At 42.3% G+C, this 12,271-nt stretch overlaps 1 protein-coding gene across 1 annotated transcript in view; it reads left to right on the forward strand.

The window, feature by feature from the left end:
• Window positions 1-12,271, forward strand: part of ttc27 (tetratricopeptide repeat domain 27) — a gene marked incomplete at its 5' end in the record, with an annotated part of 114,316 nt that overhangs the window by 82,690 nt on the left and 19,355 nt on the right. Inside the window, 4 exons of the mRNA XM_080016375.1 lie at window positions 1,820-1,942; window positions 8,624-8,851; window positions 10,441-10,539; window positions 11,070-11,122. Of these exons, the coding sequence (XP_079872501.1) occupies window positions 1,820-1,942; window positions 8,624-8,851; window positions 10,441-10,539; window positions 11,070-11,122 (503 nt within the window). The remainder of the gene's footprint in view (window positions 1-1,819; window positions 1,943-8,623; window positions 8,852-10,440; window positions 10,540-11,069; window positions 11,123-12,271) is intronic.

Consider the following 12,271-nt stretch of genomic DNA (forward strand, 5'->3'; position numbering starts at 1 on the left):
TGCAAGGTTTCATTGATTTCCTCAGTGGGTAACTAAAGCTGCCTGCAGCTGGTAATGAACCGCAAGTAGCTTGTCTGTTTGTGGATAACATAATCATAACGTAACATACGTCAGGCTGTCTGCAGGCCCTTAAAAAATTTTTAAAATGACTTAAATTTGGTTTTACAAATATTTTATGAATACTTGTATATGAATATTTGTATTAAAATACATTTAATACTCTTACATTTTTAATTTATCTGGTCTTCATTTCAATATAAAAATTGTCAGATTTTCTTTATCCATGCTTTTATTTTTGTCAAAATGAAGGAAGTTCTTGCATCGGAGTCAACATTTCTATTCTACTGTGGAGAGATATCCATGAAAATCCTTGTGCTATCCTATCCAAAATTCTGTGATAAGAATAAAACAATTTGTAGAAAAAGGTAAATGGAAAAATAGTTCATAATCTACCCTGTTTCTCCCTGGTACTGACTTCTGCATTGTGCCACACGTATAGTACTTAACTGCAGTATTTTGGAGGAAAAGAGATTATTTGTCAAAAAAGCAGTCTTGAATTTAATTAAGATTGGTCTTAAAGTATTAAAGTGGACTCTCTGATACCTGCAGATATTCTGTAGTATATGGTATATTTAATTTAGATTAAAATAACGGTGCAACGGCTACCTGTTAATACAGTGCTCCTTTGTTTTAAAGGGAATTGTGACAGATGACAGATGATGGGGCCGGCATGGTGGGCTGGATCGTGGCCTGGAAATGCACCGGGGATAAGATGGAGACGCAGGGGGACAGATCACTTTGAAGCGCAGAAAGGGAGGCTGAAGATTAGAGTACAGAGAGTTAGTGTAGTACACAGTAGTATATTCCACCCAGCAACTTGAACAAGTTGCTGGGTGGAAGCCATCACTTGGCGAGATGAGGACTTGGGGGATTGGAAAAGGTTAACTGTCAAGATTGGTGTCAACCACTCCTGTGGTCTTGTTGAAAGGGAAAATCGAAAAAATCAAGGTGACTGACCCAAAAAAATGGGAAGGTTTTCCTCACAGTCACCCGTTTCCGACCCACCCCAGTTTCCCACCCACTCTATACTCCTGTGGTTTTCTGGATCCTTACATCAGGTATCCATCTTTTGGATACGAGTGGTTTCCTATTGGAAGCTCTGCTCTGAATTCAATCTTTTTGACACTCACTGGTTGACCAGTAGATTTACTGCTCCACTCCAAAAGCAACTCAAGGAGCTTACAGCTTAAACTTAGGGGGAAAAAGTCATTACCTTCTGATTTTGGATTCTAAATGGGATCGACCAAATAAGGGGCCAAAATTAGCAGGTCGTTCCGGCTGTCCTGTTCACATCAGAGTTGATCGGGGGTGGAACCGATTAAAACCTGCCTATTGCAGGGTCATTTCACCTGGGACTGAAACCCGGGTTTCTCCTTTCCCACTGGTGACAAATGCCAGATGTTCGTGACTGTTACCGGGTTTGTGATGCAGTGGGAAAGGGAGATAAGTCATATCAGGGTTTTTATTTTTATTTTATATTTTAAGCAAAACACAAACCTTGAGATTGCTTAGCTGGGTCTTATATAAGCTATTCCCCTTTTTTTTTTTTGGTAAATTGGACAAATTGCCTCAAGGGTTTCTTTGCTATGTGTGGTCCTTTAACTGTGAGTGTTATTAAGTTATTGATAGTGATCCGATCTCATCATTCTCCCAATTCTTCGCGTGGGATATGAAGCAACGCCTAAATCTAACCCTGAACACTCTGGACGTGAGCAAGGTCAGAGTGTAATTTCCTAATAATTGTTTTTCTCTGTTCTAGAAACAGCTGGCCAGCCTGCTGACAGACCTTGGCTGCACCAGCTCCGCTCTGCTCATCTACGAGAAACTGGAGCTGTGGGAAGATGCCGTCATCTGCTACGAGAAGATGGGCAAACACGGCAAGGTACGCTCACGTCAGAAAAAGGCATTGTCACACACACACACACACACACACACATCTATGTGCACACACACACACACACACACAGTTTCTGAATGTATGCAAGAGGTGCTTACACACATCTTCATTGTTTTTATAAACTGGTATAGTCACACGTACACACACATACAGTTGGATCCCTCAGGTACCATTTAATACCCAATGCTTTTCGCTCCAGACAAGCCCATTTTTAACACTGAATATCACTGCCATCTCAATACACACACACACACACACACACACACACACACACACACACGCACACACACGCACACACAGGGCAGTGATTTCAAAGAGGACGCAATCTGTTGACTAATGTGACAGAGCTGGCTCTCGGTGTGTCTCGGGTGCTCTCCCTTCACCTTCTCTCGTCTATTTGACCGCCGTCGTGTGCAGCTCGGCCGCGCGCCCCCCACACGAACCCATTTGCTCCGGCAGATACGTAAGCCTATCGTTCACCTACACAAACACCAGGCAGATTTTACCTGCCAATATTATTAACCTAGTCTGGTCCCGTAATTCACCCATGGAATGTCGTAACAAATATGCACACACATAGACACACACTGCACCCCTAGTCCCAGATAAATGGATAGGAACACAGCCTGTTTGAGTTGGATGCCTTTCACACGCACCCTCCTTGGAGCCAGCTCTTCAGCCTGTGACACTCATGGAAGATTTTTACTGATCCACGCTTTTTAATTCTTTCTTTTTTTGGGTGGGGGGGGCTGCAGCATTGTCAAGTAGGAACAAGACCGTTTGATGTCTTTACATGTGACGGTGGATGAAAATATACCAACCTTTGTAAAATGTTTATTCCAAGCTTCTGCTATTGTAGGTTTCTCTCGCTGCTTCTGTAATGTCTCTGTATCGACGTTAGTGTCTTTATTGATTTGTTTTCGATAGCGCAACTTTTGGGCAGTCATTTCAGCAGTTCTTGTTCACATATAAGGAAGGAATTTACGGTCGAGTGATGGAGAGATGTGAGGATAACAGCCGAATTACTGCTTGTGCACAGAAAAAAAAATACTCCAGCACTCCTTATCTTACCCTATAAAAGGCCATTATGTCTGGTGTTTTGTAACAAAAGCTTTGTTTATACATTCATAAGTAATCTACCCCAAATAAGAAAATACTTGTATTTAAGTGTCCCATAAACACCTTAGTTTAGTTACCTGAATGAAAAGGTCAAGTACACACCCTAATATACGATGTGTATATGAGAATCCTGGCCTAATAGAGTTGGGCCAGAAGTAAAAGTCATTAATTTGATTAGTTTATTCAGTGGAGACAGTAAAGTATAACAACCTGGATCAGTTCATGATACTGTATCCTGTGTTGAGCTAACTTGGATGAATCAAGATCAAGATGCATCAAGATTATCCGAGATATCAAAGCCGTCTTCTGCAATCGTCTCATTTTTCATCTGATACTGGGGGGACCTGAAGGATCTCATTGCATCATATCCTTCTAGGAGTAAACTATTCTTGCCATCGATTAAATCCATGCATATTTGGGATATCGGAGGAAACCGCACCACCTTGAACTATGTAAACACTTGAATGGAACACCTTAATCAGATTTTCCAGTTATCTGTACATTGGAGCAAATCCAACAACGAGCCAAATTGATCAGTGTCAATAGATTTGTTCTAGATTTTCTCTGTTTCCATTGAAGATGAATACAAGTAATTTGATAGCTGTTAATGGATTTTAGGCACTCAACACACACGTAAAGATGATACAAGGTGGAACAGAATGGGCACAGGCCTGTGCGGGACCCATCAGAGGCACTGACCTTTTAGTGCTCCAAACTAATGGACACGCCAAATAGTGTCAGAACGTTGTTGTTTTTTTCCTTCGGTGAAGCTGTACAGTGTACTGACTCCAGAGCCATGAGGTAATTTCCATCTGGTTCATCTTAGGCTCCGATTCTCACAGTTGAGCGAGAGTGCTGTAGTTTCGGCCAGCGTTCACCCAGCCCTGGACCACAAGCACTTGACCTCTCTGTTGCAAACAGCAGATGAGTTCTCATTATTGCTCACTAATCGGCGCTTTGCTCATGTTTTCATACTAATCCAATTCAACTGATTGAGGTTTACGGGCCTGTTTTTGAATTAAGTCGAAGAGTCCATCAATATCATATCCCTTTCTTTTCATGCACATTCATAAACACATGCGCATGTGTAGAGATGCTGTATCTACATAGCCTCTATCAATCAGTGTTGGTTTTGCATTCAACCACATTAGAAACTATAAGGTATTCAAACATATTTGCATGGTTGGTCCACATGCATGTTTGCTCCCCTACTAACCCTCAGTCATCCTGCAGGTGGGCAAAGGACCTCAGTTTCTCCCAGAAAATCCCCAGTCCCAGACCGCCAAATGGGAATCTTTCAAGCTACAAGGCCTCCCTTACTGAACTATAGTGGGGTTTTTTTTTCAGTAATAAAAATCTGCTGTGCTCTTCTTGTCTCAAAACAAGTCACTGTTGCAGCCGCAGCGAGGGCTTTTTGTGAGATAGTTGCAAGGGGTTGCCAAGCAGTCCATTTTTCAGCAGTTTCTTGACGTCTTCCCAGTGCTTCGTCTCATTCTTCTTCTTTGTTATTGCCTGTTGCTTGTTGTTCCACACATGGTCTCTGTTTCTCCCGTCCTGCAAATGTCTGAGCCTCAAAAATACCAAGGTGCAATCATCAAAGACACAACACAAATATAATGCATAGATTGTGGATATACTAAAAGGTGTTTTCCAACACGCCCTGGGGTGCACAAAAGAGCAGAACTGGAGCGATATGTTAATGCACAATAACAGGAGGGGCTAACCTTTTCGTCTTCATAACAGCTGCAATCCTTCTTGGAATGCTGTCATATGCTGTCTATACAAGATTTGTGCGCCTAACACCAGGTTACAAGTTGGATACAAGTTGTTTCAGAGTTGCAGCCCTGCCATAAACTCCAGCTTTGTTAAGCACAGAACGTGTTCTGTGGTTACATACATGCAGGTGCTGATTCAATTATGCATTTGAATCATGATTTTATTTTTGAGGCTTGACAAGACAGTGGATAAATGCCAGTGACTTTCTATCCCTGTTGGTGAGCTTTGACATGTGACCACTGAGCCTCATTGCTGATGTAGTTTGTCCATGTTTGGTACATGCTTGAACAGGGTTCCAGACTGCGACCATTTATTCGCATTTTGCGACCATTTTTGGAGACAGTTCTATTAAATTCTATAGCTAGAAGCACGAGTGCACTGCTTGACTTTGCAAATACGCAGACTTTTATTTTATTTATTTATTTTTTTACCATTGTATATTATGTGAAATACTAGTAAGGAGTGAGAATCGGTCTGTGATGCTTATTAGGCTTGGCTGATCGTGCAAAATTTCAATCATCCGATTGCAGGGCCGCCGCCGCCGCCTCCTCCTGCGAGGAACAGAGACCCAGACCGGGGGGTGGGACGGCTCCGTTCTCCGGGATAATTTACACAATATGGTTCTTTTATTTAGCTCTGTCATTTGATATGAGATTTAAGAAAGCGGCCCTAAAAAATAGAGAAGAAGAAAAAAAAACCTGCCTAATCAGGCGATGTTTTCACCGATCCTCCGTGCTGTGCGGGGCGGGTGCTGCTGGCAGACCCCGGAACACCTGTAGAGTCCGGATGGAGCCTAGAACACTGCATGTGTTTGTTTGTTTTTTTAAACCTTTTTATAATTTAATGAGCATAAACCTGTCCCTGTTCCTGCTCAGTTGGCGGATTAAAAAAATAATAATAATGCGCATGGTCAAAGCTCATTCACTTGTGCGCAACAAAGAGGACGTACGCGCTCAACACTTTTATGAAAAATGTTTTTTCTGAAAACATGTTTTTTCCCCCCCAATGTTAATTTTCCCATTTTGAACGTTTCGAACGTGTGGGGATCGGTGGATCCCCACACTGGCAGCATGGAGTTTCCACGCTGCTTCTACTCTAGTGTTGGGTCGTTCATAAGCGATCCGATTCTTTTGAAAGGCTCAAAACACTTTGTTAATTTATTGTTTGGTGTCTATGTTAAAGTAAAAAAACACTATTTATGTTTATATTTGTGACTTTTTCCTTTAAAATTAAACAGCACATTATTATTGCTGTAAATTTTCTATTCATTACCAAAGCATTTATCAGTAATACCGTTGAGATGGTAGTTGCATGTCAATTTCATTGGTGCTCCTAAATTTTGTGCTGGTGCTCCTTAAATTTCAAAATTGAGCACCAGTGCTACTAGCGGAAACAGTCTGGAGTCCTGTTGGACCATTTATGAGAAGCTACTCTTTGACACATTAAATAATCCAGCAGTTACTGTTAGCTATACCTCTGTAATTCAGACACAGACTATTTGGCCTCCTTAGAACTCTGTTAGTTGGCTCATGATGCTTTGGAAGTCACACGACAATTGGTGCTGATTGTCCAATCTCTTGTATTGCTGACCTGCATGAATAGCATGTCATGTCAGTCAACCTTACATGACTCACTATTCCAGCTGCATTTGTAATTCTTAATTGTGAACATGCTTTGAATACTTTGCATGTACTGGTGCAATACTTTTGTAATAAATTTGAATCACCCCAATTTGAATGACAGATAATTATGGTAAGTATGGCAACTCCAAGTCCAACTGCAATATTGTGAGATGAATGAGACATGGGGTAATATTTTAAGCACCTCTGTGCGGCACAAATGAGAGTTCATCTCACGTCAGTGTCTCTGCCACTGCTTCGCCGACATTGGCCCCATTCACACAGTTCACATTCATAAACGCAGAAATCGTTATTCATTACTTGACGTTTTCACAACTTGAGTCTCTTGACTGAATTTGCTGCTGTGGTGTGGAAAATGACGCTCATCTCACTGAAAGGGGCCACAATTCACATTAAAAGGACAAGGCCTATTTAACAGATAGAGCCCAGGGCCGAATACTGCCCAGCTCCGATCTTAAGCAACGGGTCAATGGGTTCACTGAACTTCCTACGTATCCACATGGGCACGGCGAGGCTGGGTTTTCTCCAGAGTTTTTAGAGAAAGTATAATCTTACCTCACCAACCAGGGCCACCGTTTGTCCGTCTCTATTTCTAATCGCCCTTTTCCTCACTCCAACTTGTTTTTTTTCACTCATCAGATCTCTTTCCCTGCATTTCTGTCTCTTTTCTAACAAAGCAACTGGGGTCTACGCGCCGTGGTTAATTAAACTTCCTTCACAATCACTCCTCACTCCTTACTCCTCCTTTGAATCACTGGTCCACAGAAACGCTAATGTCAAGCTGATGTTATGGTTGTAGGGCCACTCGCTTGTGTAACACTAAGCCCAGTTGTTCCAGTCACGCTTATTTTGCAGCGCAGATCATAACAAGGGCCCAGTGTTTAAAGTGAGAAGTGGTTCGCTCTTGTCATACTCCCCGTGGTTAGGTTTTGTTTCCAGTTACCTTAACAGTTTCAGGCATTCCAATTATGTTCCACTAAAGTATGTCATTTATTTGTTAAAACCATCCTGTCTCACTGGTGGAGTCACGCAGTCAAATAGCCACAGAAATTTTATTTGATCAGTCATTACATGCTGCTTCTGAGGTTTGTATTTATATTACATGGAAACTCTAGAATTGTTTGCGTCAAAATGTGCAGTACGTGTTTAATATTCACGGATGATGGTTTCATAATTGTTTTGCAAGAAAACTAGCAGTCTTTACGAAAGTCAGAAACAACGTCTCAATAACTTCACAATCAAGATATCGGTTGTCTCCGACGAAGTTCCAAGTTCTAGGTCCACTATGGGTAGTGTTTTCGTTTTAAGGAGGTTGGGAAGTCTTGGCCACACATCACACCTGACAAGAGAATCAAGCCCGGGAACGTGGTGAAAACCAAAACTCCCTTGGCCCTCAACTTGAGCACCAATTGGATTGGCCTCCATCTCACAGTTGAACTACAGGGATTTTGCAGACCAGAGGAATCCGCTCATTATTCTCCTCACACAGCAGTGTTTTGACTCCATGGGCCTCCCTGGGAACCAACCTTCCTGCTAAGCTGTGTGTGTTGGTTTTGGGTCCGGCCTGGACAAGGCACAGTGGACGAGGGAACCGCTCCTTGTTGATCTGGGCCTGCGTAGCATCCGCCAATAAGTGATGTGTATTGCGGTCTCAGACAAGACTTAATCCAAAGTGTGTAAGTAGAATGTCAAGGAATGCCAGCCTTCCTTCTACAGGTCGTTTGAAGGTTGCCGCAGTTGTTACGCAAGCTCCCCGCCCCCGTCATTATCATTTACCCATGGTCATGGTGCCAACCCAGGTGTGATCGGTGTGGCAGAGCCGTGTTTTTTTTTTGTTTTTTTTTTAGATATAGGCTATTTTATTTTCTTCTGTTTCCTCATGGAACAAAGCAAGCACTATGCGTAATGGAAACACTTTCTCCGTCAGTTTCTTTCCACCACCCAGCCCACCCCTGTCGACAGTTTACCTAGGGCGACAGAATGGCTAGAGCCGGCCCTGCCTGCCCTGACGTCCTTTTTTTTTTTTTTTTTTATAATAAATACACCCTCGCTCTCCTCATCCCTAGGTCCTCCATCTTCTTCTCTTCCCTCCTCTTTCAGACTCTTAATCATTTTCTCTCCCTCCCCTCAGGCAGAGGAGATTATACGCAGGGAGCTGGAGAAGAAGGAGACCCCCAGCCTGTACTGTCTGCTGGGGGACGTCCTCAGGGATCACCAATACTTCGACCGAGCCTGGGAGCTGTCGAGCCAGCGCAGCGCCCGGGCCATGCGCTCCAAGGCCCTGCTGCACCTCCGTGACAAGGAGTTCCAGCTGTGCGTGGAGTGCTTCGAGCAGTCGCTGCGCGTCAATTCCATGCAGGTACTGTAAACAGCGGTTAGTCTAGCCAATGCAATTGGAACGAAGCGCCTGCATAATTAATTCTGTGACCACAGTCAGTCGCAAAGCCACTGTGTTGAACTGTCAATTCTCTCTGTGAGAGGCGTGAGAGGCGTGAGCAAGCGTGCATCTTTCCTTACCCTTGAGAAAATCCAACAATATCATATGACAATACTTCATAGTTTTGTGTTTAGCGATGGCTTTTTGATTACCAAGCCATATTGCTAACTACTTTGCTATTTTGTTGTATTTAGCTATTTACTATTTTTCCAACAACCAAACGTTAATCATGGGGGAATCTTCTCCAAGAGTTCCTTTTCAGCTTGAAAGTGTACTGTCAGGGTTATGGTTAGAACATTTTAATAATCTGATAATCAGTTAAGTTCATATACATTATCATAGAAATTTTTCCCAACATGTGCCTTTTCACACCTTCAGCAGAATATTCCATATTCTTGAATGAGAAGTCTTTATCTTTAGACCGCCGGCTAAACTTATGAAGCAATTTCAAGTTGTTTGTTTCGGTTCAGACCAGCTTTGATCTGGATGTTGATAGTGAGAATTATGCATCAGTTCTCATTATGTCATTATGACTATAATTATGACAAAAATTGCAACATCTCGCCGTACTCGACACAGCACAGTACGTTTATATGCACACGTTAATCAGAATAAAGTGTATGACCAGAATAAGATGATATTGGGTTTTGCCAATTATCATCATCCCAGAGGTCGAACAAAGTCATGGTTTACTTTTTTTTTTTAAACAAATCAGCATTGTTTGTATAGCTCTTAAGCGTAGTATGTTGTTGTGTGAAAGTGTATGTAGTTTATTTAAAAGAACATGTTGTTAAGAGCATATTGTTACACTGAGATACAGATTTTTAGTCCTTAACAATATCATTAAGTAGTATGCAACACACAAACTCCAAATCCAGAATGGCAAAGTTCCATAAAGAATCAAGGGAACGCGTTGGTGCCTGGTAAACGATTAGTTTATGCCATTTTTCACATATTGGAATTTGTTCCGGAAGCATTAATGAATAAAATGCCATATAGTGTAATAATGAATAAATATGTGAAGGCGCTGAGGATTATTTATTCATACTGCAGTAATGTCCGCACTTACTAATGGTTTATTGATTTAACTTTAATGGAAAACAGGATATAACCAATGCAGGTCAGGACACGGTACGACCTCAGAGGTCCAAGCAGCTTAGAGCCTCAGCTGCGCCGCATATATTGAAAAGGAAGCACTCTGTCATGACAGCCCACGTCAACATGCCCAGGACCGGATTATTTGGTCATTTGTTTGTGCTGATTTTGTTGTTGTTTGATTTTCCTCCTGTGATCTTCGAACATTTTTCACATTCACACAGTACACAGCGCAGCATCTTTGTGAACATCACACGCAGGTTCACCACTTTCTTTGAACTGTGTGTGTGTGTGTGTGTGTGTGTGTGTGTGTGTGTGTGTGTGTGTGTGTGTGTGTGTGTGTGTGTGTGTGTGTGTGTGTGTGTGTGTGTGTGTGTGTGTGTGTGTGTGTGTGTGTGTGTGTGCGCGCGCGTCAGCTCGGGGTTTGGTTTTCCCTGGGCTGCGCCTACTTTGCCCTGGAGGGCTACGAAGGAGCTGCCAAGGCCTTCAAGAACTGTGTGAGACTGGAGCCAGATGTAAGTACTCCCCTCCCACCTTGGGCTAAAATAAATTATCGTCACACCAGGAGAACGTAGCGGTGCCATAGCTCTGTCGCTTGTCACTCCCACTCCCTTGTTCTCCAGCCTTTTCCATCTCACACACACACACCAACGCACCTGGGTGTGTGTGTGTGTTACAGAATATACTGACATAAATGTTTGGAAGAAGCCATTCAGCCAAAAATCTAATCATTTGTTCCTGAGACAGGTCAATGCCACTATGCTCCTCTACTCCAACAGCCCAATAACAGAATATCTAGATGCTGAATTTGTGTGCAAAGAGAGTCCTAAGCAGTGTTCTCTCTTTGAGTAACTTAAAGTGTAATGTCATCCCAAACAGTGGTTTCCTGACTAGACAAAAACAATGCAAATTTATTTGGGAGTCATGCTGGTAATGCCAAAACTGAAAATCCTCATGCCTTCCTACAACCTATGGTGTCTGACGTCTCCTCTTGAATGCTCCCATTACAGTTTTTATCCATCAGTTTACGTGTTCCCTTTTTCAGAATGCGGAGGCATGGAACAACCTCTCCACGGCTTACATCCGCCTCAAACAGAAGTGAGTAGAAGGAAACCTTGCCACCCCGCCGCTTCTCTGCCCACGTTGGAACAGTCCGAGTGGGAACTTGAATTTTTTTTTTCATTACCCAAATGTGTGCTGAGACAATTTCAATGAATTTATTTTCCACCAACGGAGGGAATGTTGGTTTAATTCTCCGGAATTCAGACAAAATCTCATTGACGCTTGGTTTGCTTGCATCGTGTGGAAAATCAAGTTAAAACACCTTTTTTGGTTTTCGGTATTCCCGGACATTGCAGAGTATGTTTCCATGTATACCTAATTAGGGTGTTGAAATAACAAAAAAAAATAAAGAAAAGAAGCTATTAAACTTACATGCAGATATTCAATCAGTGTGTCTGAATAATATAATACTGAATAACAGACACACTGATTTAATATCTGCATATGCATCTGATAACAGGGGAATTACAATATACATAGCAAAACTTGTGTTGTATGTATGTTGTACAGTGTTACTCTGGTTTAACACATAGCTTTAACACCAACACGTTAAGATGCATTGCATCGTGGAGGCAAATAAGAGTAAAAGGTTATTAAATGCCTTAATGTAATAGGTACTATAGAAAGAACATTGAATAAATCGACTGATTCTAGAAAATATTTGACATTATTTCTGACCGTCAGAATGATTTGACTAAACGGCACTCACTTGCATATTAGGACACTGCTTATGAAGGCCCTTCAAAGCTTTTATTTATCCTCGTATTTGTTCTCTCAAAGCTCCTCTGTCAATTATACTTTAGTAGCAATAGATATTCATGGAAATCAGGACCACCAAAGCTCAACATGCATGGCAACTTGTTGGGAGTTCCCACCGCAGGGCGTGTAACCAAATCTTGTAAATCAGATACTTATAATTAGCGTTGTGCCTGAGGAAATTCAAACCTATACCATGTCAGTGCAACCGCAGCATGCGCCAGCAACAGTATTTAAGAATCTGTCGGGAGGCGATTCTTGTATGAGGCCGCTTGCGTCCCGTTAATCACTGCTCGCGGCTATATTTGAAGCTTGAATTGCAGTTTGCTCCGGGGTCGGGGGAAATGGATCAAGAGGTAGCGTCTCGCCGTCAATCACCTGGTCTTTGCTGCGATGACTTCAGCCTTTTCTCACTTTCTCCTTTAAATT

The sequence above is a fragment of the Zeus faber genome (assembly GCF_960531495.2).
Source record: "Zeus faber genome assembly, chromosome: 16".
In the NCBI taxonomy this organism is placed as follows: Eukaryota; Metazoa; Chordata; class Actinopteri; order Zeiformes; family Zeidae; genus Zeus; species Zeus faber.